This window comes from Daldinia childiae (assembly GCF_008694065.1).
Source record: "Daldinia childiae strain JS-1345 chromosome Unknown Scaffold24, whole genome shotgun sequence".
In the NCBI taxonomy this organism is placed as follows: Eukaryota; Fungi; Ascomycota; class Sordariomycetes; order Xylariales; family Hypoxylaceae; genus Daldinia; species Daldinia childiae.
In genome coordinates, this window is record NW_022984665.1 from 1 (window position 1) to 23,421 (window position 23,421).

At 48.0% G+C, this 23,421-nt stretch overlaps 7 protein-coding genes across 7 annotated transcripts; 3 read left to right on the plus strand and 4 right to left on the minus strand.

The window, feature by feature from the left end:
- Nucleotides 1-356: 356 nt before the first annotated feature.
- GL218_09471 (putative beta-glucosidase F) lies at nucleotides 357-3,237 on the minus strand (the record flags this gene model as incomplete). The annotated part of the gene is made up of 6 exons (XM_033586307.1): nucleotides 357-749; nucleotides 793-1,160; nucleotides 1,259-2,246; nucleotides 2,304-2,392; nucleotides 2,447-2,876; nucleotides 2,995-3,237. The coding sequence occupies 6 exons, from the start codon at nucleotides 3,235-3,237 to the stop codon at nucleotides 357-359; spliced, it is 2,511 nt and encodes an 836-aa protein (XP_033437669.1).
- A 3,468-nt stretch (nucleotides 3,238-6,705) lies between these two features.
- GL218_09472 (Lipase) lies at nucleotides 6,706-7,925 on the plus strand (the record flags this gene model as incomplete). Its single annotated transcript, XM_033586308.1, has 4 exons — nucleotides 6,706-6,799; nucleotides 6,857-7,019; nucleotides 7,104-7,208; nucleotides 7,277-7,925. 4 exons carry the CDS (start codon nucleotides 6,706-6,708, stop codon nucleotides 7,923-7,925), a joined length of 1,011 nt encoding a protein of 336 aa, XP_033437667.1.
- Nucleotides 7,926-8,281: 356 nt separating this feature from the next.
- On the minus strand, nucleotides 8,282-9,838 carry GL218_09473 (Thiol-specific monooxygenase; the record flags this gene model as incomplete). Its single annotated transcript, XM_033586309.1, has 1 exon — nucleotides 8,282-9,838. One exon carries the CDS (start codon nucleotides 9,836-9,838, stop codon nucleotides 8,282-8,284), a length of 1,557 nt encoding a protein of 518 aa, XP_033437668.1.
- Nucleotides 9,839-10,702: 864 nt separating this feature from the next.
- GL218_09474 (DNA repair protein rhp7) lies at nucleotides 10,703-12,444 on the minus strand (the record flags this gene model as incomplete). The annotated part of the gene is made up of 2 exons (XM_033586310.1): nucleotides 10,703-10,789; nucleotides 10,933-12,444. 2 exons carry the CDS (start codon nucleotides 12,442-12,444, stop codon nucleotides 10,703-10,705), a joined length of 1,599 nt encoding a protein of 532 aa, XP_033437665.1.
- A 1,493-nt stretch (nucleotides 12,445-13,937) lies between these two features.
- Nucleotides 13,938-16,927, plus strand: GL218_09475 (DNA repair protein RAD16; the record flags this gene model as incomplete). Its single annotated transcript, XM_033586311.1, has 6 exons — nucleotides 13,938-14,660; nucleotides 14,750-15,391; nucleotides 15,446-15,656; nucleotides 15,710-16,110; nucleotides 16,190-16,635; nucleotides 16,699-16,927. The coding sequence occupies 6 exons, from the start codon at nucleotides 13,938-13,940 to the stop codon at nucleotides 16,925-16,927; spliced, it is 2,652 nt and encodes an 883-aa protein (XP_033437666.1).
- A 1,379-nt stretch (nucleotides 16,928-18,306) lies between these two features.
- GL218_09476 (putative methionine-tRNA ligase, mitochondrial) lies at nucleotides 18,307-21,292 on the plus strand (the record flags this gene model as incomplete). Its single annotated transcript, XM_033586312.1, has 3 exons — nucleotides 18,307-19,452; nucleotides 19,523-19,807; nucleotides 20,639-21,292. The coding sequence occupies 3 exons, from the start codon at nucleotides 18,307-18,309 to the stop codon at nucleotides 21,290-21,292; spliced, it is 2,085 nt and encodes a 694-aa protein (XP_033437663.1).
- Nucleotides 21,293-21,615: 323 nt separating this feature from the next.
- GL218_09477 (L-serine dehydratase) lies at nucleotides 21,616-22,504 on the minus strand (the record flags this gene model as incomplete). Its single annotated transcript, XM_033586313.1, has 2 exons — nucleotides 21,616-22,190; nucleotides 22,339-22,504. 2 exons carry the CDS (start codon nucleotides 22,502-22,504, stop codon nucleotides 21,616-21,618), a joined length of 741 nt encoding a protein of 246 aa, XP_033437664.1.
- Nucleotides 22,505-23,421: the final 917 nt, after the last annotated feature.

Here is a 23,421-nt window from a genome sequence, read left to right on the forward strand (position 1 = left end):
TGTCTGGTAGTTAGCCTCTTCCTAGATCCATTATAAGAGGTATGCTACTTTAATATCTTGTCCTAAGTATACGATAGCTTTTAAGACAGTGAGTGGTATATATCTCCAATATACGAAAGCCCAGTCTCACAAGAAAGCTTAGAAGTGATGGCTTCAAAGGGGCCATTTAGGTGTATGCGGCCCATTCATTTAATAATAATACTGCGAAATTACACGAAGAGCGTTATTTATAGCTCTATTAACACACCATCCATCTCCCATCCATCTCTCCGCCACTCCATCATCCCCATCCCCAAACTCATCCCCATCTCCATCATCATCACCGACCCATTCCCCAGACGCAAATCTCCTATCCCCTAAACGGGACTCTTAGCGCCCGTCTCGCACTCCAAGCTATCCGAGTAACACACCACGGACAAAGCATCGCTCGCCTCGCCGACCCAGATCTTGTACTTCCCATCCGGCTTCGGCACGACCCAGTTCTGCCGCACCGTATCCCAGACGCTTACGTCCTTGCGCGAGAGGCTCAGCTCCAGAGTCTCGCTCTGCCCGGGCGCGAGCGCTGCTCCCGTCTTCGCGAAGTCGCGGAGTTGGATGACGGGGGTGTCGACGCCCGCGTCCTCGGGGAACTGGACGTATGCCTGCGCGACGGCTTTTCCAGCCGTTGTGCCCTCCTTAGCGTTGTTCGTCACTGTGACTTTGATCGTGTACGCGACGTCCCAGATAGCGGGATTGCCGCCGGGGGCCGCCTGCGGGCGGAAGGTCTGTCTTCTGCGTGCCAGAGTAACCTACTGGGTATGGGTACTTCTTGTCGCCGGCCGCGCCAATCTTATACGCGGCATCGGCGTCGCCGTTGGATAACCATGGGTAGAGGTATCGCCAGATACGGTCGAAGCTGGCTGGGAAGTACGCTTCAGACGCAGCGGGAATGGTGGTGTTTAGGCTAGCGACGGGAGATGCGGGCTTTGAGGGGCGAGCCGGTGGGACTTCGGACAGCTCCGTCACACGGGTGATGGTAGCGTTGGAGAAGCTGAAGGACGCATAGCTTAGGCCGTGACCGAAGGCAAAGCGCGGCTTGATGTTCTGCTTGTTTAGATACCGGTAGTCGATGTACAGGCCTTCTGAGTAAGTATCCTGCGTCTGGCTGAGAGGCGTGGCAACTAGGTCAAGACTATCGGGATAGTCGTCCTCGGAGACGGGAATACTGTACGGTAGATGCCCACTGGGTGATGCCTCGCCGTATATGATCTCAGTTAACGAGTCGCCGGCTTCCTGCCCCGGAAGATGGGCAACGAGGACCGCTTTAACAGAAGGGAGATCAAAGGCTCCATAATGATAGGGCCAACAGTGTGGACGACAACGACAACGTTGCTGTATTTTGCGGCTGCTTTTTGAACAAGCTCGTCACCATTGTGCCAGGCCTTCAAACCAGATTCGTCGCGGTCACCGTGGTTGCCCTCAACAGTATACGAATTCTCTCCAGCATCGGATGTGATGAATACAACAGCAACATCGTCTTCGGTCGGCGCTGGGGCGGACGGGAAGCTATCCGTAGCGTAGTATGTCACGTTGGTTGCTTTTCGCTTGAACGAGCTAATCGGGTCATCTATGTAAGGGTAGTTCGCGGATCCTGAACCCCATCCCATACCGAGCAAGCCTCGGTTGCAGCTCTTGTCTGTGCACGAGTTGATACCTTGAGGGTCAGCTTGAGCATCGGTGCCAAATACGAAGAGGGGCGCTGAAGTTGACAGTGGAAGAAAGCTGCCGTTGTTCTTTAGTAGCGTGATCGCCTCTTGAGCCACTTGTTTAGCGACCACCTTGTGATCGGCTTGAACATTGACGTATTCGTTGACGACACCGACCGGGGAAAATAGTGCACCTGGGTAGAGTGGACCTTCGCGATCTGCCGTGTTCGAAGAAAAGTTAGGAAGAGGATAGTCCTCATCTTGGCCAAGCTGATACCACGTAGCGACGACACGTGTAGCCATATCGTTTAGTCGATCGACAGGTACAGAGCCGTTTAATACCGATCGTGAAAGTTCGTACATCCAGTTAGAGTAGCCAAACAACGGTACGTTGTTGCCAATTGTATCTCCGGGCATAGACATATCGAGGCCAGCGAGAGCGGACGCTACTCCTGAAATCTGCGCAAGCCAATCGGTCATGACAAGGCCTTGGAAGCCTAGTTCATCTTTCAGGAGGCCATTCAGAATATGGCTGTTCTGAGAGGCTGCAGATCCGTTGATCTATAGCTTAATTAATAAGGCCCGCCCAAATCAGAATACAATCGTAAGCTAACATACCGCATTATAAGAGGACATTATTGAGCCGACTCCAGCCTTGACGCCTTCTGCGAATGGCCAAAGGTATAGCTCGTGTACCGCTCGGTCATCTAAAGCCCAATCAGTCTCTAGAACCAACAAATAATACTGTCATGTACGCTTACCAATATTGGAACTGTATGCTTGCTGGAATGGGTTGTACATGCGGTAAAGCTCCTGCTCATTTCCGATCAAATGCTTCAGTGTAGCGATGACACCTTGCTCTTGCACACCTTTGATCGTCTGGGCTCCGGAAATAGCTTGAAGGACGGGATCGGATCCGAAGCCCTCCCAATTTCGGCCACCCCTCGGCTTTCTTCCTAGGGCTCCAACGCTTGGTCCCAAGTAGAAGTTGGCGCCCTTCCCCTTGAATTCCTCACCAAGTGCGACACCTCTTTCATACATTAAATCCTTGCTAAATGTTGCGCCGGTAGTGATACCAGCAGGAAAAGCAGTGACGTTGTCTGTTGTGCGCACACCCAGAGGACCATCTTGTAAGCATAGCTCCGGGAACCCCAATCGTGGTATACTGCCAGTATTTCCACACACAACGGCCTGAAATCGTATGTTAGTATTTTAAATGTTATTTCGGATAGTTCTGATTAGTTAGTTATCATACCCTAAACTATAGTTAGTAAGAAGGTTCCGTATAAGTTGTGCAAGTAATATATACCATAAAAAGACCAGTACCAGCAGTTATGTTAACTTTCTCGGCTAGTGTCATTTGCGACACCAACTTGATTGCTTTTTCATAGCTCTCGGACCAGTCATCGGCCCAACCGCCGTAAGGGGTCGGGTAATACGGGGCGGCGACGAAGCCCTCCGGGACGGGATCCCGAGTGAGTAATACGGAGGCTGACGCCGTGCTCGCGAGTAAACATAACGAAAGGCTACGGAGTCCTGAATGGCGCCCCATATTGAAGATTATTATAATTATGCTAAAGAAAGGACAGGGTAACACGAGTTTCCCTAGGTAATTAAGTGTATATATTTGCAGCACTTTAAAAGTGCATCGCGGACTGGTGAACACGCGAGCTGTGTGGCTGGACAGTAAAGCAACACTATTTTCATACTCGTGATTGGCGATTGCCATAGATAAATATATGAATGACAGACAGGATGATCCAGGAACGGGGCACGGGGCACGGGGAAGCCTTGCATTTTCGACGGTCGAAGCCGCTCAGCCCACTTGGCATAGATTGCCTATCCTGCACAAGACATGGTTCTGCTTGCTGTACGAGGCATGCAGCTCGGTTTTCGGGCTTGATCCGAGCGGTGCTTTCCCCCTATTCATCACTATGTAGTATGCAGAACCAAGATCTCGGATGATGCCGGCATACCTAGCATACTTAGAACATGGCTACCCGGCATTCAGTTCGAAAAGTAGAATAGGCGGGGTAGTAGTGGGTTAGACCAAGGAATAATCTCCGTAGTTCGTTATGGCTTACGTGCTTTGAGATTTGGATCGCCAACTTGGTAAATGCTATGTAGGTCAAAGACATCTTTGCGAAGGCTTCTTCGGTCCATCGACCCGGACTACTCGATAATAACGGATGATGTTTTTTCAAAGCCAAGGACCTATATAGGGCAGGGTGATGTAGTATGCAAATACGTAATACGAAAAGTTGTCACTTGCATATTCGGATTCAAATAGCGGTCACCTTTCAGGTCCACCCGTACCAGCGCAGACAAAGGAGAAACAGAGCATTCGCATCTCGGCAGCCATCATTTAGCATCTGATCCTATGCAGAGTAGATGGACAAAATGAAGTTGCAAGCTGACCTTGTCGGGCGGGCTGCTGACGTGTTGGGAAGTTGTAAGGTTACAGCGACGTAGGCTACTGTAACATGGGCGCTGCACAGCATCGGAGAAGGAATCTCGATGTAGATTTCAGCTTCCGATGCTATACTCAAAGCAGCTATAAAAATAGTGAGTGTGTAGATAACCTAGTAGTATGTATGTTCCTGGGATCTCTCTACGATCTGCGACTATTGGTTTTATGATTTTATGGAAGGTTCTTAGTATATGCGTTTGTATATGCGTTTGCATGCAAAAGATGTGACACCAGCAAACTGAAGAACCAGAAAATCGGGTGAGGGATAGGTGGAGAAATACCTCTGTACATAGTATGTTAAAGTGATACCTAGTTTAATTGGTCAAACCTTTTCTGTTGTACATAGGTAACTCCATTATTCCTTAGATCCTTCCCCTTCCCCGACTTTTAGAAGGTTAGGTAGTGTCATCTCTATTTCGTAATCTTAAGTCTGGTACCAGGAGGAGGTATTAGTTAAGCGAACTTGTAAGGGGCAATATAGCTACCTCATATGCTGCATTCAATTAGAACTTGAAGGTTGATTAAGTTTAGTTCGTAGTTGATCTCGTAATTATTTATTAGGTAGTTAGCTAAAATGTTTAGATGAGCCTTATCTACGTAGGACATAATGATAAAAACTATCTAATATTGAAATTACTATACAAGATTGACATTGTTGTTGTTACGCGCTTTATAGCAATTATAATCAATATAGCATCTCAACACTATACCCAACAAAATATCCCAGAGAAGACCATCTTCGCGTTTGCAAGCCAGAGAATTAAATTTAATCAGCTAAGCCTTTAACGCTATTCTTAAAATAGTTAATAATTTTGAATCTTTCTAGTCTTGATTTATTAATATAAAGAGGTGGAGTATAGACCTATATCTTGCCGGCAGTTGAGGGTATAATATCAAATTAGTTTCACACGTCCCTACATATTAGAGGCCCCCTATGTTTATAATGTCTTAGGGTGATTTTCGACCCTTTCTGTCAGGGTATAATTGGGTTAGGGGTAGTTACAAGGGTCTATCTACTATAAGAGGCGCGTAGCGCCCTCGTAAGAGAGTAGAAGGCCAGGCGTTACTGGTTCAATACTATCATAGGCACTCGCTCTATGTATGATATCTATCAATGAGTATAAATCCTGACATTTTCAAACTCATAACTCATTGGCAATTTCTCTTTCCTTTAGTAAACTGTTAGTTGACGATATCCAGATCTCAACCTGAGGCATTTAAATAATCCTATAATTGTTAGCCAGATAAACAGCTGATTGTGCTGGAATATATGTTGTTAGAGTTGCACGTTAACCAAAGCGAGGTGCTATTTCGAAGTTCTCGAAGATTTTGGATAATAAAGCCATCTCGAAGCATAGTATGTGCGGTCTTCACAAGCTCAGCCACGTTCAAGAAGATTGGTCGAGATGAATTCTTCAATGTTTGCGTGTCTTAAGGGCTTTTCTTAGTAAGGCAAGCCACGATACCGCAATACCGCGATTATAAGCTTTATCCAATCGAATGCCAAGCAAGGGTCCGCATGAGCGATCATCCTTGTGCGTGTCACAAACCTTACGCACCTACCCAGATTGTACAACCTCACGTGGGCAAAGTTGATCTATTTGCGTCTATTTGCGTCGGTGTCGGTGTCGCTGAGTAACAACGGGAACCCCAAAAGGATTTAAAGTATGTAGATTTGAATCCTATAATCCTTCTCTGATACCTCATAACCCCTCATAACCCCTTCAATGTCTCATTATTCAATATCCTATTAGAGACCAAAAATATTGAGCTGAATTGTTAAGATGGCTAGCTGTATTGTATGTATTCCCCGAGATAAACGCCATATGCGATCACTAGGCTTCTACGTCGTGCAAATATCTTAACTTCGGAATTAAGCAGCGAATGAAAAGGCTAGAATAGTTCCGCTTCGGGTTATTAATTGGTTGCTCAATGGATGCTCTATGGATGCTCTAGTGACCAATCAATGTCCTTCACCGCCGCGCGCCCCCAACCTTCCCCAACAAGCCGCCATCTCAGACAACGCAGATATGGTCCTGTCTGCAGGGGCCGGTTTCTGGTTTCTAACCTTTACGAGTAGTCCTGTCCGGCGCCGACTCCCCCGCTCCTCTGAGGTATGGAAAACCTACAAGACTGCCGCAAACATAGTGTTGCTATCCATGTGCGGTACCCGTGTTGGATCTGGTATGGCTAGGATTGTGGCTCAGAGAATCTTTTTGAACAGTTGAAACTCTCAGATCGGAAAAGAGCTTCTACACGTTTTAAACTCGGATTGTTAGGGCCGAATTAGCCAAATCGAAACACGGACTCTCCATGTCTACATGTCTACACAAAGTAACCTACCTATGTAGGTAGGTAGGTCAAGATGGTATAGCGAGAAGCTAGCGGGGAGAGATCGGCCTGTCTCGAAGCCACACGCCGTCGTACATTCTCACTCCCTTACCATAATAAGTAAGAGGCATCCATGCGGAATGTTCATGTATTTTTCTCGTCTTCTTTAGCCTTATCCCTCCCTCGTCTCGTCGTTGCCTTTCTTCTTGACCGGTCAAGATGAAGCAGTTTAGTTGCGCCCTGGTCTCTGCCTTTGCCTTGCTTGCTACTGCAAGCCCGGTTCCTGCTACTCACTTTGAGATTAGCAATGGCAGTATGTCTCTTAAGGATTTTCCTAAGTCAAAGGGTACGCTAGTTAACAGATAAACAGGTACAGTTACCGCAGCCGACGTCTCGACGCTGAAATTCTTCTCTCAGTATGCTGGGGCAAGCTACTGCAACAGTGAGGTAGACCTAGGTTCTACTGTCACTTGCGCCGAAAACACCTGTCCGGATGTCACTTCTGCTGGTGCTAAGGTGGTAGCAACCTTCTCGTAAGTCACTACTTTCACGGCTATTACTTCGACTCGTAAGCGTGAAAGGGATGTGAAAAAACATATCGGGCTAACACTTATAAGTGGACATCTCACTGATATCCAAGGCTTCGTCTCATCGGATGACACTAATGAGCTGATCGTGGCGTCTGTGAGAGGATCTCATTCGATTCGCAATTGGATTGCCGAGTAAGTTTATATCCTCCTATGCTTCTAACTTATACCTACGATGAAGGAAATGTCTAACCTTGATATAGTCTCTCTTTCATACCACTCCCCTGCGACCTCGTGGACGACTGCTTAATCCACACTGGCTTCCTTCTATCATGGAAAGAGATAGAAGACGACTTACTGGACGGTGTAGCAGCGGCTAAGGAAGCTAACCCTTCTTATAAGATCATCTTCACAGGACACTCACTGGGTGGAGCTGTTGCTACAGTCGCTGCCTATGCCCGAGATCAGGGTTACGAACTCGATCTCTACACATATGGCAGCCCACGTGTAGGCAACCAGGCCTTCGTCGATTTCGTTACGGCCCAACCAGGCGGCGAGTTCCGCGTGACGCACTTGGACGACCCGGTCCCACGTCTACCTCCCATCGCCGTCGATTACCGACACACCAGCCCAGAGTACTGGTTATCAGGCGAGAGCGACAACAGCACTCTTTACGCTGCCTCAGATATCAAGGTATGCGAGGGCTTTGCGAACACTGATTGCAACGGCGGTACCGGCGGGCTGGACATTCCTGCCCATTTGCTCTACTTTGAGCACATCAGCGGGTGCGGTCCAGACGGCATAGCTTTCAAGAGGAGAGGTGGCCAGAGAGATGTCTCGGACGAGGAACTACTTGCGAAACTCAGCGACTGGACGCAGGATCGCGAGATCGCGGCGACGCTGAAACAGTAAACTTTCTTTTCGCTGAGGGGTTGGGCCCATCCTCTGGTAGGATATTTTAGTTCTCGGTATGAAGCAGCGTGGCGCTGTGTCCTGTAGGGTTTCATTTGCATAGGGATGGCGTAAATCGGGCATATTTAATGATTTGGAGTTGATCTGGGATTTAGATGCGTCTGAAGTGTGCGTACTGTACATTATTTTATACCCTATATATAGCGGTTTCTTTAAGCGTGGATTTTATATCGATCTAGGTCAACGATCTATCTATCTTGGTATTGAACCTCATGATACTCCTAACCGCGGTCTATACGTCTTCTGGTCATGTTCAAGGACACCAATTAACTAAGGGACAGCATATGTCCATATCTTTACCCAGCAATATCCAAATGAGGATCCCGCCCCTCCACATCCTCTGCCTTCTTCACTTTCACCTCCTCAGGCACATACCGAAATCCCAGCTCCTCGAGGGTCTTGGCCTTCTTCCCCGTCTTCTCATATTGCATCTTCGCCTCGGCGTAAATGCCTCTCTGCCAGAGCATCTCGGCGTCCCAATGCGGCGGTTCCTTTCCCCTACCCCCCAAACTTTCTTTCTCCAGCCATTCATATAACCCATTGATATACCGCCCATCTCCACCCTTCGGAAACACATGATATTTCCCCTCGCTAGTCCCCTCGCCGTCTTCACGCGCCCATTGTTTGAGGACGGAGACTGGCGGGAGGGGGACCGTGTTTGACCATAGACGTGCGAGGACGGCGCCTTGGGACTCGGTTAGGGGAAAGGGTATTACTTTTATGGGTAAGCCGGGGAAGGCTAGGGTCGGGTGCGCGATGTGTAGGAGGTGTTTTGCGAGACCATGGACTTGGCGGCCGTTGGTGACGAGGGGGATGGTGGGGAGGAAGGGGAAGGTGTAGAGGTAGCCTGTGGAGAAGAGTATGGCGTCGATGTCTGTTTCGATTCTCGTCTCTCGTCTCTCCTTCTTCCCAGCGCTATCGTCTTCATCCTCATCTAGGGGGAAGAACTCAACGCCCCGCTCCTCGATCAGAAATCTCTTGATCTGCCCGACTTGTACAGGGTTTCCGATATGCTCAAGAGTTTCGGGAGGAGCTGCAGTCTGCGCCGAGAGGATCAGGGGCGTCTTGCACACGCGCTGGATTTGCGCCGCGATATCTAGCCCCGAGGCGCCAGTTCCCACAACCACGACTTTCTTCCCGCGATACGGCTCCGCGTTGCGGTAGAGCTTCGAATGCGAAATGACCCCCAGATGCTTGGCGTGGAAAGCCGCAATGCCCTCGACAGAGTCCGGGATATACGGCGTCGAGTAATGTCCGGACGCCACAACCACCGCATCATACGTCTCCGTAGTTTCTTCCCCGGTAAGTAAATCCGTAGTCCTCACATCCCACTGCTCCTGCTCTCGCCCCCGCGGCTGGCCCTCGACACTCCGCAGCGAGACATCAGTAACTTGCGTAGAGAACTTGATCAAATGCCGCACGTCCCTCGCGTACTCAACCAGATACGCTTGTACATCGCTCCTAGTCGGAAAAATATCGCAGCCCTCGGGGAACGCCAAGTCCGAGTACTTCATCAGAGTATGCGGGATATTCGTGTGCAAGTCATCGTACATCGGAGACGGAAACAGCGGCACCTTGCCCTCGGGAACATAAACCGGCGGATCCGGCCTCTTGGGATGCGCATCGGTCTGCGGCACAGGCAGCGCCTCGGCGGGCCGTGGCACGGGGCTATAATTCCACACGCCGCCTACCTCAGCCTGCTGCTCGAAGACGTCGATGCGCGAGAATGCACCATCCTGCGCGAGTAAGTATTTCGCTGCTGCTAAGCCGCTGGGGCCGGCGCCGATGACGGCGATATTCTTTACGTTGAACGGCAGGGTGGCCGTGGCCGACGAGGGTGAGAAGGAACCCATTGCTCGGGGCGGCTGCGGCTGCGGCTGCGGACTCGGAGCGGGGCGTCCGGGATAGAGTGCGGAGAAAGATGAATATGGGTATGAGTATGAGTATGGGAACAGGGTGTTTTTATAGTAACGGCTTGGCTTTACTATTGGGGAAAGCCTCCATAGATATGGTAAATAGCAGGGTTGAAAATTATAATACAATAGAAAATATGTACTAACACAACGAGGCATATACAATCTATAAATCTAAGAAAATATTTCAAAATAAGCGAATGATTATCAGGGTGGATCACACTTATAAGGGAGCGAAGTCGATGGCGCAATTCCAAGCTACGGTTATCTACGGCGTGACTCTCCGGCGCCACAACGCTTCATATATTAACTTGTGTAATTATAAGAATTGTAGGGAAATCATTTGCATTGCTAAGCTAGAATATCATGCTCCAAGGTATCTACCTAGGTACCTAAGTAGGCTAATAACTTAACTAGTTGACAACCTGAATATGTACAGGTTTGTTGTTGACTTGCAGTGAAGGATTATTGTCACCACCTTTTCGGTAGCATCATATGTGACATATGTGCTCGTCAATCGACGACGGCAATGTCCTGCAAGAAAAAAAAAATCACAGAATATTAGCAAAGCAACTTCCTACCATAAACATTGTAGACGGGCTATGCACCATAATTGATCGGATAGAACGACCCGTTTTCAACGCCTGTGCTTCAAGTAAATGTAGTCGCAAAAACTACGACCTGGGCTCAATGCATCAAACGCCAAACGCCTAATGCTTAGAGTCATGCCCTGTACTACGTCTGGTATCTTCGGTATGTGTGTTTGAGTCGAGTATCGTAAAAAGGAAGATGAGCACTCCCGATTTAATCTTCGGTGCCTTCAATGATCATCCCCATAGCATTCGGGACGCCGACCAAAATTTTCCCTCTAGGCACTCGCACATCCTTCACCTATACACACCATATTGTTAGTCACATATAGCTTCAAGTGTTACATGGACGTGATAATAGTATAAGAAGATTCGAACAAAGGCTGGGGCGTGACACTCATTCATTCGTTCTATCAATATAAATAGGAAAAATAATAGGCTTACCTTCATACATCCAAAAACATTTAGCCTCTTTAGATTGGGACAGCTTTTGAAGATCAGCCCGACAATTAAGTCTGTTACCTCTTCACAGAAACTGATCTCCAGGTCCAAAAGCTCGGGATACTCCCGTCCGGCAGCGAACACATCTTCAAACGCCTCACCGGATATATGTCTACATCCGTGGATGTTGAGCTTTTTTAAGAGCTTGCCCGAATGCTTCATCAAGGCTCGGAACCCGCCTGAGCAGAAGCCAATCATATGCTGATTTACTCTGGGATTTCCTGCGTCGATGTGACGGCATAGTTCCAGGTCCACGAACAGGAGGGGCCTGTTCTTCCAATCTTTGAAGAGCCTAACAAAGCCTGCATCGGTCATGACCTCGCTATTTGTGATGCGCAGCTTGACTAATCGAGCGCAGTGGCTATGGATTGCATCAAGTAGGCGATCATCAACACCTGGAACATCTCTGATAGAGAGGGTACGCAACTGGCTCCCTATCTTCTCTACGACGTTGACATAAGGCATTGTTTGGGTCTGAGTAACAAGACGTAGCCCTAAGTGCTCAAGGCTTTGAAGCTGTCCGATGTGTTCTACTCCTTCGTCGGTAACCGCTTGGTTGTGGCAGATTTTCAATTTAGTCAGAGATGGGCAGTATTTGCGTAGAGACTCTACGGTTTTGTTGCCGAAATGACGATCTGTGAAGTAGACACGAAGACTTTGAAGGCTTTGTCCTTTTGCCTTCAGGTATTTATCCCAGCATTCATTGCTGAGTAGGTTTGCGCCAGATATATAGAAAGTATCTAGGGTGAAATGTCTTCCCATCAAGTACTCCATGACGTTATCTTTGAACTGGATCGCGTTACGCAATTTAAGAGTCTTGAGACTGGAGCAGATTTGGAAAATTCGGGTATAGTCATCCGAACCTAGGCGACCTCCATCGTATATCATGATATCTTGAACCTGGGGCTGGATGAATAGATCTAGAGTCTTGGGACTCATGAGACGGCGTTTGGATAGCTGTCTGGATATGCGATCGATAGCTGGTAAAGGTAGATCGCCGAGATCGTCAGCAAGATGGATGTTGTTAGCTAGGGTCTCGACGCAGAGGGTCATTAAGGTCTTGACTCCGATCTGGCCATCCAGTATAAGGCTCTGAATCTTTCTTCGTTCACGTCTAGTAGGAACCGCAGCCACCTTCTGCTTGCCTTTCTTAGAAGCGCTCTTAGCGGCATTCTCTTCTTTGGTTAGCTTAATGCTACACTGGGCACAAAGCAAGCCTCCCTTTGGACCAGCACGTGAATACGTGGTTACCGTAAATCGCTTGCCGCACTGCTCACAATTTTCAAGCTGGCCGGGTACGGGAGCTGCGCTTCTCTCAAGTACCTCCTCATCAGACTCGTTGTCAGGGGCATTTCGGCGCGACTTGCGTTGTTTGGATGGCTTGGAGTTTTTGGCTTTCTCAATCGCCGCAGCTGCCTGCTTGCGCTTTCGTGTCGTTGCTTGGCGGGTGCTCATAGCAACTGAAGACTCACCATCGTCCTGGCTATCTTCTATGGTTTCTGCAGGTTCTGTAGGTTCTGTAGTGTCTACATTCTGTGCTGTTGATGTGGATGCGACAGCTTGGTCTGAGGCAGCAGCAGCAGCAGCAGACCTAAGGCGAGCCTCGTGATTAGCGCGGATTTGGCTGGCCGAAATATTCTGAGAGGCCAGATAATCCGTAAGGGCAGACCTAGGTCCCCGAACATTTCGCCGCCTGAGTTAAGTGGTTAGTTTTACCTCTTTGGTTCAATAATCTGAAAAGGCACAGCTTACATCTTGTTGACTTGAGTTGGCTTGAGAGATGTCCCGAAAGGACTGAGATTAATGCTGTATTCCGGTTTATATGTAATATTTGATGGGAAGCGACCGGAAAATTAGAGGAAACGAAGGTGCGAATCTGGAGTTGGGCTAAGCCTCATCTAAGAAAAAAGAAATGTGGGATGAAATATCACGGTCGGCGATAATGAAGGTGAACGTAGTACTTAATTATTAATATTTCCCTAGCAACCTGGAAAGGTAAACAACTTGAGTAAGTTAAGGTACTTAGGTGTCGGAAACCACGGATCTTTTCAGCCCCTATTCAGGCTTACGAGTTTTTATTATGTGCTGGGGTCAAGTAAAAGAAGAGAAAAAGAAAGTGATTTTGACTCATTGAACAAATAAGATACCTTGATAGTGTAAAGAATTAACACACGGTTGACGCCACTGACTGCAGCTAACAGCGCGTTAAGTGGTTCCGTTTCAGGCAGCGATCTTATCAGTTTAATTGCTTTTTAGTGTACCTGAGGGGCAGTGGCGGGGGACGTTCTTTCCCGCTAGAGTCGGAGAACCGGCGTACCTGCAGGGGCTTTAAGTGCTAGCTTTGTACTCCTATTGGTCAACTAATGCAAAGACCCTCCCTTGGTACCTTCCCCAGGGGCGATCAGATCACGAGTTTGCGTGTATTGGTCGCGCCGTTAACTTAATAAGACCCACTTCCTTCTTTCCCTTCTATTCTTCCCCACCAAATCTTTACATACTAACCTAGTAATGTGCCTTTCTCTCCGACCTGCCTGGAATCTTTTTCATTTTCCATCATCAATGATCAACAACCCAACCCGATCTGGCGCTACTCTCTAGCGCTCTGAGATCTACCATTGTTGATCGGAGCCCGTGGTACAATCTTTACAAGCAACCCCTGGTGAAATATCCACCGCATTTCTTCATTAATAATTGGAGTAAAGGCAAAGCTGACTTATCCTTTTTGCCTGCTTGTTTCTTACATGCAGCCCAGCAGCCCAGCAGCCTATCTCCTAAACCCAAACTTATTCACCATCATTCCCTTCTTCACCATTAAGTAGCCTCACATATGTGACTTATACATATATGTGCTAACCAACTTTTTTTTCTTCCCTTTTTTTTGTTTCATTGATTAATCCTCACTTCTAATCATATCCGCATAATATCACATTTGCAACACCTCCGACACCATGGCGCCGCGAACTAGACGTTCGAAGGCTGCGGAAGACAGTTCTACCATCGATAGCGCTGGCGGTACTCCTGCTTCACAACCTGTCCTTCCTCAACGACGTGGAAGGTCCTCTAAAGCCACCGCTATTGATGGCAACTCAACCTCTTCCGCACCAACACCAGCTACAACTGTTTCAGACAGCGAGTATTCAACTCCTGCAACCAGCAATGCTGTAACTCCCGCGCCTTCTATCACTAAAAAACCTACTCAGCCGGGAACTAAGAGTCAGCCGCGCTTGGTAGTTGAACTTCCCAAGCTCCCTAAAGGCTCGACTGCGACAACAGGCACCAAGTCTAGCAGCCTTAGCTCTTCGACTTCATCTAGAGTAACTACACGCCGCCGGCCTGCCCCGATCGCCTACACCGAGGAGGATTCGGAGGACGATATAAATATGATGGAGGCACCTCGTGAAAATCCTGTCCCGGCTAAGAGTAATATGGTTCTTGGTCGCAAGAGACCTAGTGTTGCGATGTCTCTTGATTCTGGCGCTGGAAGCGATTTTAATTCTACATCAAATCGAGCCCACAAGAAGCCAAAACTTACCGATCCTGAAAGTGATAATGAGTCCCACCAAGAAATTGATGATGATGAGGAGGAGGAGGCCATTGATGAAAACATGTCCGACTTCTATGAGGCAGGACTTCTTCTTGAAGATAGTTCAGAATCCGACTCAGATAGCCCTGTCGCCGATTCGCATACAAATTCACATGCACATTCGCATACAATACAAATGCGAATGCGAATGCGAATGCGAATGCGCTTCCCAGCCAGCCCCAAATCATTCCTCGCATTAATCGCGTTCCTCGCATTCGTCGCGCTTCTCGTCCCATGAATAGAAAGGATGCAATGAGAAGGAGGTTGACGAAGCACCATCCAGAGCTTAGTACAATGTGGGTTGTTGACCTTGAAAATATGCCCGTTCTCAAGGCCGACAAGGCCGAGCAACCTACTACTATCTCGCGCCAGTTAAAACCATTCCAACTCGAAGGACTTGCCTGGATGAAGGCTATGGAAGCAACAAAGTGGAAGGGTGGTCTACTTGGAGATGAGATGGGTCTTGGTAAAACGATTCAGGCAGTGTCTTTGATCATGTCTGACTATCCTGCTAAGGCACCGTCACTGGTGCTCATGCCACCTGTTGCCTTGATGCAATGGACATCAGAAATTGAGTCCTACACAAATGGGAAGCTAAAGACCCTGGTATTCCATGGTACTAATGCCAAGGCCAAGAATTTGACAACTAGAGAACTTAAGAAATTTGACGTTATCTTAATGTCTTACAATACCCTGGAGTCGCTCTTCCGCAAACAAGAGAAGGGTTTCAAGAGGAAAGAGGGCACGTATAAGGAGAAGAGCGCTATTCACCAGATCAAGTTCCACCGTGTGATCCTAGATGAGGCTCATTGTATCAAGGTAAGCATATAGAACCCTTCCCTTAACTACTCCCACGCTAACGAATCGTTAAAGTCTAGGAACACCATGACTGCGAAGGCATGTTTTGCCCTCAAAGTCGAATACCGCTGGTGCTTAACCGGAACCCCCTTGCAGAACCGAATTGGAGAGTTCTTTTCACTACTTCGATTCCTCAAAATTACACCATTCGCGGAATACTTCTGCCGAGAGTGTCCTTGTTCCAACCTTGAATGGTGTGCAGATGAATCGAAGAATTGCTCACACTGTAAGTCTCTACTTGCATACTAGAAACTCGGTGTATTTGCTAACTCATCTTAGGTGGTCACTATATGATGTCACATATTTCAGTCTTCAATCAAGAACTTCTACACCCTATTACTCGCAACGGTAACCACGGCGAAGGCAAAGAAGCACTCAGCAAACTCCGTCTCCTTACGGACCGAATCATGCTGCGCCGTCTCAAGCGAGATCATACGAATGCTATGGAACTCCCCGTCAAGGAGATCTATGTTGATCGACAATTCTTGAGCGAAGAGGAGAACGACTTTGCTAACAGTATCACGGATAACAGTCAGCGCAAGTTTAACACCTACGTAGCTCAAGGTGTCATGCTCAACAACTATGCCAATATTTTTGGTTTGATCATGCAGATGCGCCAGGTTGCTAACCACCCCGACCTGATCCTGAAGAAGAATGCGGAGGGAGGACAAAACGTGATGGTCTGCTGCATCTGCGACGAACCTGGAGGAGGCGATTCGATCCAAGTGCAAGCATGACTTCTGTCGCTCATGTGCGCAGCATTACGTTAATTCTCAGGAGGCACCAGACTGTCCTCGCTGCCACATATCTCTATCTATCGATCTCGAGCAGCCTGAGATTGAACAGGACGCAATGCTTGTCAAGAAATCTTCCATCATCAATCGCATTAAGATGGAGAATTGGACATCGTCGTCCAAGATCGAGCTACTTGTTCACGAGCTCCACAGGCTGCGATCAGACAGTGCCTCGCACAAGTCGATCATCTTCTCGCAGTTCACCACGATGCTCCAGCTGATTGAATGGCGTCTTCGACGAGCTGGCATCACGACAGTCATGCTCGATGGAAGTATGACACCAGCTCAGCGCCAGGCTTCCATTGACCATTTCATGAAAAACGTCGATGTAGAATGTTTCCTGGTGTCGTTGAAGGCAGGTGGCGTTGCTCTGAACCTTACAGAGGCGTCACGAGTTTTCATTGTTGATCCGTAAGTTACTTGGCCCTAACCTATCTATAGTAAACGCATGCTAACCATATATTTCTTACGTAGGTGGTGGAACCCAGCAGCAGAGTGGCAATCGGCCGACCGATGCCATCGTATCGGACAGACGCGTCCATGTATCATCAAACGTCTCTGCATTGAGGATTCAGTGGAGAGCCGTATAGTTGCGTTGCAAGAGAAGAAGACCAGCATGATCAATTCAACTGTCAACTCAGATGAAGCATCGCTAGAGGCTCTCACCCATGAGGACCTCCAGTTCCTCTTCAAAGGAACCTAGTTTTTTTCTCCCCTCGTTATATCGGCGACGCACTTGTTTTGGTGGCGTCACCCATGTCATTCGGAGACTTGGTTCTTACTTTTTCGACTTGATTTTTACTTTTTTGAGAATGTTGGTTTTCAGCTCCGACGGTCTAAATTCTCAGACCTTTAGAGACAGTAGTCTCACGGCAACGCCACCTTTTGACAATTATGATGTCAATTTCACCCTTGAAAACTATAGTCCGTCTTATTGGAACGGACAAGATGGCCTATGAAGAACGTGTTCTTATGGAGAACAAAATTCCTAATTTTCGACTTGGCTCTAAGCCTGGATTCGATACATATACACCCCTAATTCGATTTCTCTAGCCTATCTATCGGCGACATTAGTCTCACTTTGACTAAGTTGTTCCGGTCTTTGACAAGAATTATTCTTCGTTTCGACCGAGATCTCGGTTTTTACTGTACTTTCTATCGTCGATTTGTACGATAGGTTCGTACTGGCGGCATAGGATGGCCTTTTATGGCAAGTTAAGGGAGGCATGATTTGGCCCCTATATTAGGGACCCTAGGGCGGCAAAATCGTTAATGATAACCCCTCCGCATATGTTTTTTTGAGGCGGACGATGCATGGCATGATTTGCGAACAGGTGTTCACGGTTGAGGTGTTTACGATTGCTTTATATTGCTGTGTTTTTAGCTAGGTAGCTATGATTTTGATTCACGAACAAGACGTAATTATGCATTCTCATAAATTATGAGAATGCTTCTCACAAGCATCGTATTTTCTTCGTGCATTACCTAAAGTGATGTATCTACCTTATACCGTCTAAGTGCATTGAACCGACAGATCGGAACCCAACAGTAGTCCCTAAATTACCCCACTAAAATTTTAATCGGTGTTATATTCCATTTTCGCCGATGTTTTAATCATCCCACTCAAAAATGTATTGACACTCGGCACCTTCACAAATACCTAATGGGTTAATAGCGTTCCGTCACAATTGCAAAAGACGGGAAACCTCTAGGTCATGAAGAGCCATTGGGTGGCCTTGAGCCGGCAATTATCGACAGTTAGGAACGGGCAAAAGGCGCGCATCGGATGGATATGTCAGTCATGTAGAAGCAACAAAGCCCCGCGAAAGCTGTTCACCAGCAGCGCAACCCTTAGAGAGCTTAAGGACAAACCATATTATGTGACGACGCCCATTTTCTACGTCAATGCATGTGAGTCCTATGTCAGCAGTATGTAGCAGTTCAAGCATATGCTAATTAGTTCATCCGGAAGCTCCTCATGTCGGTCACCTATATAGTATGCTAATAGCAGATGTGCTCAAACGATGGCAAGTCCTCAAAGGCAAACAGGCAATACTAAGCACGGGAACCGACGAACACGGAATGAAGGTCCAGCGCGCAGCCGAGCTACAAGATATTCACCCCAAGGCACTATGCGATGCCAACTCGGAAACGTTTAAAGATCTAGCTAAGAAGGCTAATATTTCGTACGATCATTACATTCGCACGACAGATCTAGAACATAAGGATGCGGTCGAGTACTTCTGGGCTAGGTTAAGAGAGAGCGGGTATATATACGAGACCAAGCATGAGGGGTGGTATTGTGTAAGCGACGAGACTTATTACCCCGATTCTATGGTCGAGAAGCGCGTGTCGCCTGTGACAGGAAAGCCGTTTATGGCGTGCATTGAGACGGGTAGTGCTGTGGAATGGACCGAGGAGAGGAATCACCATTTCCGGCTGACGGCTTTTCGAGATAGATTGCTCAAGTTCTACGCTGATAACCCGAATTGGGTTGTCCCGAGCAATCGCTTCGGCGAGGTGATCAGTTGGGTTCAGAATAATCTGGAAGATCTATCTATATCTCGTCCTGTGAGCCGTCTAGATTGGGGTATTCCTGTGCCTGACGACCCGAGTCAGACCATCTATGTGTGGGTTGATGCTTTGATCAACTACATTACGGTAGCAGGGTATCCCATATGGCCTCCTGGTTCCGAACATACAAAAGGTTGGCCAGCTGACGTCCATGTGGTCGGAAAGGATATCGTGCGCTTCCATAGCATATACTGGCCTGCGCTGCTCATGGCCCTGGACTTACCCTTACCAAAGTGTATCCTCAGTCATGGCCACTGGTTGATGAGCCAACAAAAGATGTCTAAATCGGTCGGAAACGTGGTGAACCCTTTCTTCGCCCTCGATCGCTGGGGCGTGGATACTATGCGGTATTTCCTGATATATAACGCTGCGATAGCCAACGATGCAGACTACAGCAATGAGTTTATCGTCGATAAGTACAAGAAGGGTCTACAGGGGGGTCTAGGCAACCTGCTCAATCGAATTACTAGGCCGAAGAACTGGAGCGTGAGGAACGCGGTGATATCTATGCACGAGAAGCAGTCTCATTCGGTCCCTAAGGCGGTTGAAACCCAGAGGAAATACCTGGAGTCTATCGTAGAGGAGGTCTCGAGTCATATGGATAAATTAAATCCCAGGGGGGCGTTGAAGGAAATTATGGAATTCGTGTTCGAGGTGAGTCTCGGGATCTTCACTGCCGCCACTCTTTCCTATCTTCACAGCAGTGTCCTAATATGTGCTACAGGTAAATAAATTCCTGCAAGAAGCAGCGCCGTGGGACAGGAGCAGGGAAGGCGACACGGTGGCTGTAGAGCAGATCATCTTCTTTGCGGCGGAGTCGGTGCGTGTCGCGGGTATCCTACTACAGCCGTTTATTCCGGAGAAGTCGAGCGAGCTGCTGGATAGACTGGGTGTTAGTTCCGATCGGAGGACCTTTGAGCATGCGCGACTATTTGCGGATGATGCATATGGGACATCAACTATACCGCTAGGCGAAGGCGCGCAGAGTAGTTTGTTTCCGCCGATGCCTGTTGAGGATTAAGCACTTAGGTGTCGTTGTGCTTTGTGTATATTAGATATAAAATGTGCGAATTTGTATATATGCCCTGTTGTATATGTAAAGCTGAGATAGATACCCTATGGCAATTCCCCTTTTTATATACCTCATTGGACATTATAGTGGTGGTGTAATGACTATGAGGGAATGAAGTAAAATTATATATATTTCTGAATTATATTATAAAGGTCTAATAAAGACTCTAATCTCTAATGACCTCGTTGCGATGATAATATTTGTCTTTTATTTCGGTGATAGTTTAGTTCTAGAATGTCAAAAACGCATGTGACTAAAATAAAACAATTTGCGCCTCACATCATTAAACCACCATACTTTCTCTCATCAATCATACGCACCTAAGTTCATGTTATTAAATTTATGAATATAAAAAGATATGCGACATTGACCATACATATATAGCTTAAGAAGTACACAGTTTTAACATAGAAATGAGGTTGAATGAAAATATTGGTGAGTTTTATCCTACCTCTCTCATCTCACTTGGCTGCCATCTAAGGCGGGTTATATCTAACGTCCACCACCACATCCTTATAATTATATTCCTACCTAGGTATATATCAAACATAAAACAAATGACTGCTAACAAGTAGCTCTAACAGCCATCTCGACCAGCAAGGTCTTGCTCGTGCCGTACGACGCGCACCATGTACAGCAGTACCACAGGTGGATGGAAGATCCAGTATTCTCTCCTTTTCTTTAAGCCTCGCTCGATTTACCTATGTCCCAGCCTTATTTCATCCCCCTTTCTTGGCAAGAAAAAGTGTAGCTAACAACAGTCTCCAGTCCATCCGCGAAGCCACCGCCTCGGAACGCCTCTCGCTAGACGAGGAGTACGAGAACCAAGCGTCGTGGCGCGAGTCCCGGGATAAACTCACGTTTATCGTGTGTGCACCACTACTACGCGACGATGATGTCTCGAGTACGGATGAAATTGGGGAGGTCGTGATGGCGGGAGTAGGAGATGCGGTGGATAGGATGGTGGGGGATGTTAATTTGTTCTTGAGCGTCTGGGATGGCGATGAGGAGGGACAAGAGCAGGGACACAAGGAAGCGAAGACGTACTACACGGCGGAAATCGACATAATGATCGCGGACCCCAAGTTCCGGCGCATGGGTCTTGGCCGCGCGGCCGTCGCTACGTTCTTGTACTTTGTGCGACGGCGTTTAGACGGCATCCTAGCTGAGTACACGGGCTCTCTCGACAGCAAGCCTGTGCTGAAAGATGTCGTGGCCAAGATCAACGCGGATAACAAAGCTAGCATCGTGCTGTTCCAAGCCCTTGGGTTTAAGCAGAGAGGCGAGGCGAACTATTTCGGCGAGATAGAGATGGTGTTTGATGGGTTTGGGGAGACGGACGAGTGGAGAAAGACTGGCTCTTCTGTGATGGGGGATACGTATAGGGAGTTGTTTTATGATAGGTCGCAGTTGGGGGAGTAGAGTGGATGGATGGTGAGGTCTACGATATTGAGGTGAGGTGCTATAGCCCAATATATATCGATATATGCGTCCTGTTTGCCCTGTCTGTATACCTTATATACCTAGGTAGGTATGTATGAACCCCCCTGACGATGAAGATCACTTCCAACTCTACCATACATATCCCTTCATCAGCGAGATATACGCTTCTACTTTACACCATACGTCTCCGCATAACTCCTCAACATCTCCAGCGAAACATTCCCCCCCACCCACACACAATCACAACCACTTCTTCCTCCTCCACGCCTCGTCGCTAATCCCCTCGCCCCCCACAACCCTCCTCAAGTCCCCATTATACACCGTCGCCAGCGTAGCCCCGCACGCCACCTCCACCAACACCCGCGCGTCGTCCGCAAACCGCACAGACCCATCACCGCCTCCGCATCCGTCACCACCAAGCTCTCCAGATGCCGCGCCTCCCGACTCCACCGGAACGTGCGCTCCGCGACCCGCGGCGCGCCCAGACTAGTCGCGATGCTGGTGATCCCCGGCAGCGTGACCAGTTGTCCCGCCTTGACGCTGGCGTTCAGACTGTCCGCCCCTACGGTCTCGACAGCCAGGACCGTCGGTTCTTTTGCCCCGGCGGAGGTGTAGTGCTTCTGCACGCCGGCCATGATCCCGTTGAGCAGCCCGCCGCCCCCGCAGTTGCACGCTATGCCGTCGATGTGCGCTACGCCGTGGGCCGGCAGCTGCGTGGCGAGCTCGTCGACGATGGTGCTGTTGCCCGCCCAGATGTCCGGGTGGTCGAAGGGCGGGACGTAGACGCCGGTGGGGTCGTGGGCGAGGAGCGCGGTGCGTAGGTGTTCGTCCGCGAGGGCCCAGTTGGTGCCTACCTGGTGGACTTTGGCGCCGAGGACTGCGTTTGGGTGTGTCGAGGTTAGCTGACAGGTACCTAGTTATCTCCCTAGCGTTGGTATTCTTAAAGGGGGGGGATTGGACTGGGACATATCTATCGCCAAATATATATAAATCCTTAATTAGAGACAAATAAGTAAATAACTCACGTCGTATCTTCTCAATCATGTGCTGGGAAGTAATCATCGGCACGACGATAGTACACGGCTGTCCCAGGGTCGCTGCCGCCGTTGCGCACGCCAGGCCTGCGTTTCCGCCCGACGAGCAGTAGAAGTGCACGTTGCCGGCGGGTTTGGCAAGCATCGCTTGGTACATCATGTTTCCTACGGCGCGCGACTTGAACGACCCCGAGAGCTGCAGGTTTTCGAGTTTGAGGAAGATGTTACTGTTTTTTTCTGTGTTAGTTTTTGGAGTTGTTAAGATCAGACGTGGGAGTAGAGTAGGGAGGTAAAGATAGGAGTCCTGACCAGCCCGCTGCTCGTGAGAGAGCTATTGATGGTATACATGGTGTCTCTATGAAGAGCTTCTGAGGCTCTGGATTGCAGGAGCCCATCTTGGGGGGTTTATTGGTAATAAATATCAGATGAATATATGTATAGTCTTTTAGAACCTAGTTATCGCGCTTTCTTGTATGTCTATCTTAATAACGATGATATCCAGATGGATGTTAGCACTACTTCGTCTGAATTGTATATTATAAAATAAGTTTTCTCCCGAAAATCCTTACAAGAATATAAGCAAAATTTCTTCTTAAACACTCTCAAGAACGAATCTAATTTCTTCCATCACCGTCTATTAAATCCCTATAAAAGCATTATACTTTCTTCCTGTATCGGACGAAGCTATACGCAGCTATGACATTAAGGCGTATGCGTAATTATGTCCAATGGGAACATGGGGTAAGGTAACACTGCAGGTCCCGTTGATAAGGCCCAGGGTCTAATGCAAAGCTACGGGTGTCCGCTTAGGGCTTACGGAAACGACGGGGATCCGAAACTGGGGAACGGCTTCGGTTACCCGTCGATTGCCGATGCTGGCCACCCGTTATACATAATCGTTACCTAACCACTTAGGTAATGTTTCCGATTTATACAGTATTATGTGCAACTGTATGTAAAATTAGGTATATTAATGGTATGTTACTTAAATAGTTAAATTAACATTTCGAAATACTTTTTAAATTTTTATTATATATGTAATAATTTCGATGTAATAAATATAAGTTTAAATAC